Source organism: Melanotaenia boesemani, chromosome 12 (assembly GCF_017639745.1).
Source record: "Melanotaenia boesemani isolate fMelBoe1 chromosome 12, fMelBoe1.pri, whole genome shotgun sequence".
NCBI classification, from domain to species: Eukaryota; Metazoa; Chordata; class Actinopteri; order Atheriniformes; family Melanotaeniidae; genus Melanotaenia; species Melanotaenia boesemani.
This window is the reverse complement of record NC_055693.1, coordinates 15,197,695-15,202,142: the sequence shown is the minus strand read 5'-3', so window position 1 is coordinate 15,202,142 and position 4,448 is coordinate 15,197,695. Positions and strand designations below refer to the sequence as shown.

The 4,448-nt window shown below is 37.0% G+C and overlaps 1 protein-coding gene across 1 annotated transcript; it reads right to left on the bottom strand.

The window, feature by feature from the left end:
* Positions 1 to 380: 380 nt before the first annotated feature.
* Positions 381 to 4,448, bottom strand: LOC121650817 (interleukin-1 receptor-like 2). The gene is made up of 5 exons (XM_042002567.1): positions 4,344 to 4,448; positions 3,946 to 4,260; positions 3,771 to 3,861; positions 1,644 to 1,710; positions 381 to 1,465 (listed from the first exon to the last, which is right to left on the bottom strand). Exons 1-5 carry the CDS (start codon positions 4,408 to 4,410, stop codon positions 1,391 to 1,393), a joined length of 615 nt encoding a protein of 204 aa, XP_041858501.1. The 5' UTR covers positions 4,411 to 4,448; the 3' UTR covers positions 381 to 1,390.

Below are 4,448 nucleotides of genomic sequence, written 5' to 3'. Positions count from 1 at the left end.
TGTGTGGAATGGTCAAAGCCTTGGGGACCCTCTATACTCTTTGGGGGATCCCTTGGGGATCCTGCCCCCAGGTTGAGAACCACTGCAATAGACCACAAAGTAGTCATACAGTCTTAACCTGACAGGACCTGACAAGAAAAAGAAATATTCTTTATCTCAGCTTACATCTTAGGGAAAGGTACATTTCAAAACCATAAAATATATTTAATGTTTTATTGTATCTGAGGTTCAAATGTATAAAACCCTAAACCCACATTTAGGATCTGCACCCCAACTAACCTCCCCTGCCCCCAAATACACCATCGGTGTTCAGTTTTGGATAACAAGGGGTCCAGGTTTTATATTTGTACCACATCTTTTCTGAGAAAATAAAACATAACTCAATATTTAGAAATTTATTTGGTTTAAGATTTAGCTAAAAAAATGGGTACAGATTCTGGAGGGGAACCTCTCATACAGTGAAACATCACTGCATGTTTTGCTGTGTAGATCCATGAAAACAATATCAGTTGCAATGACCTTTACAGTTACCAGGACTTCCAACTGAATATTTGTAGGAGGCTTTGTTAGTACAACACTTTTCACCGCCATCAAAATATCAAAAGAGAGAAAAACAGACAGAAGCTCCACAGTCATGTTGTCAATGAAAAAGCAGGTGGAAGCTGTTGTAGTGCAACATGCTGCCCCAACATCATGTTTCAAAACCAAAAGTTGTTTTATTTTATTTTATTTTTTTCCACCAGCCTGTTTATAAATCCAGTTTGTGTGGCTCAAACAGTGATGAGTTCTCAAAGGAATCATCTACATGTATCAATAACAAATGATTCAACATTATTAGAACCAAACCTGTAACCTTACATTCAAAGTCCTTCCTCTCTGCAAAAATCCTGAAAGTGACACTGATGGCACAAAATGTTAAAGACTGTCTGAAATACTGAAACTAAGTTATTCTTTTAATCTCACACAGTTATGTATGCCATCTCGTTATAGACTAGAAATATTGGTAAATCCTCCTGTAGAGCAGCAGGTCAAATTAAAAGTAACTAATATCTGCACATGGCCTCTACTGGACTAACTTAAAACTAAACTTTAGATTTTAGTTTGCCACTCAGGTAAACTATACAGAGTCAGTTTGGGATGATTTATGATATCCAGAGATAATTATTAAATTGCAACACTGAGAACATAAAGTAGAACAACCGGAAAAATGTCCAATAAAATGTGCTCATTAAAAACACTGAAACATTAATATACTATCAGCAAGGTAAAAATTCGTTTCACAGGAAGACAGAGGGGTTATTTCCCACGTTTCCCAGCCTTCCTTTGCAAAATGGATCCGTGTTGATGTTTCTCTATGGTGTGTCAGTTCAGAAATGATCATAGATTGGATTCAGCCTCTCCATGTACTCTCTCCTCTGCTTGTTTCTCTGATGATTCGTACCACCTTGTAATTGCATGTTACCGCCTGTAACAAAATATAGTTTGGTGACTGGTGGACCCAAACGGAGACACAGATAGAGGGTGCTGTTGATTTACCAATGAACAGAGATGAAGCTGGAGGCAAGCTTAGTGCTGCAAATTAGTCAATGCAGCCTTTGAGACAGAAATCAGGAAAGGTTTAAAGATGAAAAAGTTTCTCTGACCTCTTCTGTCTGAGACTGAAACTGGTCCTGGAATGGATTCTGATTTTCTGTTCTGGTCCCATATTTTCTGCAGAGAATAAAGAGTCACCAACAGCTTTTCTTTGCCTCTTCCACTTGTTTATGTGAGATGAAACATCGTGCACAAGCAGCTATTGTAAATATTTGTAGCAGAAGCCTTCAGTTACATACAAACATCACACAGACTGCATCAAGTTGTCAGGTACTAAGTAGCAACTGACACATGCATGACAGTAACACTCATTTAGCCATTGGTAGACATCAGTGATAGCATCAGTGGTACACAGCTAAACATTTTCTCCCTCTGAATAGCGGTTAGAACCGGCCTGCAGCATCAAAGGACTGCAAGAGTAACTTGTCTTCGCTTGCAGCACCTAACCTGCTAATTTCCTCATCTTCATCATAATTATATACTGTGCTATGGTTGACTCTCAGATGTTTAAGGAGGTTTGTGGTGTTGCTGCAATACCTTTGTCTTCCCACACACATCATACATCGCATCGTTGCAGTTCAGCTCTACCCATGATGCAACAGACTGAGTGAGTGAGAGATGCGCTGCTACGCCCCAACACTTTCACACATGACCTTGGCAGGCAGAAGACAAAGTAGTTGCCAACTGGGTATAATTTAGAGAAGATCCTGATATTATAACTACTTTTTACTGTATTCCAGTTTGTTAAAAACTGCATTTTTACCCCAAATCAGTAAAATATCGATGTTCTGAAATGAAAATAGATTCTAGAATATAAAAAGCTGTAGTAATATTGGTAGTATCGATATTTTGGTATCGATCCGCACATAACTAGTGTACAAGCACAGAAATTTAGCTAATGTTTGCTGAGACACAAAAATGGCCTCCAACAAGCTTTGATATTCCGTGTTTCTCTTTGACTCACAGTATATCAGCATTTATATTGCCTTACTTTGCGTATAAATTTTTAACAACCTACTCTGTTGTTACTGAACACTGTACAGTAAAAGTGAGATTTATAGTCCTGGATGTCTTATATTATCACTTTAGTGTAAATGAAATAAACATTGTCCTCATCACAGAATCAAAAGAGCGAGTTTAATGTCCATTTTGACATACTCACTTTTTATTAAAATGTTTTCAGTTATATTTAAGGAAAGTTTTTACAAAATATTTAATCAACTTCATGACTCTTCCTATATAATTGCATTTTGGTATTTTATGTCATGTTTCTGTAAGACGTGACACTTTTTGTTACATCCTGCTTTGACAACATCATATAAACATGTTAATGTGAATATCTTTAGATCCATGAGAAGTGGGTGGAGCAATAAAACAGACTTAATGAAACATTTAATTCCCACACTTAACTTTATCAGTGCTGCAGTAACAGCACGACACGCTAAACTTAACTGTGCAGCATTTTACCAGGAGGGGTCCAAAGTAAAAAATATAATTAGTTTAAAACAAGTGTGGAAGTAATTTTAATGCATATGTTAATCAATCATATTTACTCATATAATAATCACAAGTGTAATCATTCTTTTATTCATATAATACATTTATTAATTTATTACCCTCAATTACATTTCATAATGTGTATTTTCCTTATATAGAACATTGAAGTTATTATTCTCCTGTTGGGTTCTTGTGTGAGGTCAGACTGACCAATTTTCTTCCAGACTCGTGATATGGGGAAAAGTTGAGACTGATAGATACAAACAGTTGTTTAGAAAATAGCAGCCTGTTTAGGCGAGACAGTAAGACAGCGGCGCCTTCTAGTCTACCTTCTCCTTTTTATCAGTTTAGAGACTGGCCTTAAGCTAGAATCAGGTTGAATAAAACTGATTTAAAAAAATGCAGCAAGGCAGAGTCCTCTTGTCGGCTTCCGGAGTCAACAAGATAGCTCTCGAACTTGCAAGTATTGCCTGAATTTTATCCTTCTCCTGTAAATAAACCTTATATACTTTTACTTATTCCAGACTCTTGGTAATTCTTCTACAACACAAGACACAATCTAAAATATGACTTAACATAATCAGCTGACCCAATAGCGATAGAAGCTCTGTACAAGAACAAGAAATTAAGAGATTCTTATGTTTTTACATGAAGAACTGCAGCTTAAAGGTATTACTTACCTGCAGAGACAGATAACTGCTGTGAAGCAACATAGAAGGAAACCAGCAGCAAGTGGCGGGATGAATACGACATTACTAAGTAAACTTGTTTCTGTTAGAAACAAAAAAAAAAGTTTATTAATTCAAGTACAGTTTAAGTACAGTGATGCGTTCAGTATTGCCTTTCTTTACATACCTTTCTTAAAAACAGTTAAATTCCATGTAATGGTGTTGAAGCCTTGGTTGTCAGATATCTCACATGTATAAAGTCCTGAATCGTCAAGTTGAGCACTAACAATTTTTAGCTTTGGCTTGTTGACGGAGTCTATTGTAACTCTGTCAGAGAAGTTTGAAAAGTGTTGCTGAAGCTGTACGGCCCATGAAAACAGAAATCTGCCTTTGGTCCAGGTGATGAGCATCGTATGTTTCTCAGATGTGTTGCAGTTGAACACGACTAAATCTCCCTCTGACACCGATACATTCTGGTGGTCAGGTGTCATAGTCCCTGAAGCTTGAAGAAAACAATCAATGAATTATAGAATCTCTTGTTCAATATGGATGAAAACATTTATCAAACACAAATCTGTTCTGTACCTGCAAAGGCCGGCCATATCAGCTGAATGAAGATGAACACTGCTGGATTTAGACTGATCATATCCATCAGGCAGCAAGAGTCAAACTGGAGCTACACTACCAGCT

Excerpts from the sequence above, each read along its gene's own strand:
- LOC121650817 (XM_042002567.1), bottom strand. The coding sequence starts at position 4,410 with ATGGATATGATCAGTCTAAATCCAGCAGTGTTCATCTTCATTCAGCTG. Across the intron at positions 3,862-3,945 it reads TTTAACTGTTTTTAAGAAAG|AAACAAGTTTACTTAGTAAT; the intron begins GTATGTAAAGAA and ends TGTTTCTAACAG. Across the intron at positions 1,711-3,770 it reads GCAGTTATCTGTCTCTGCAG|AAAATATGGGACCAGAACAG; the intron begins GTAAGTAATACC and ends TATTCTCTGCAG.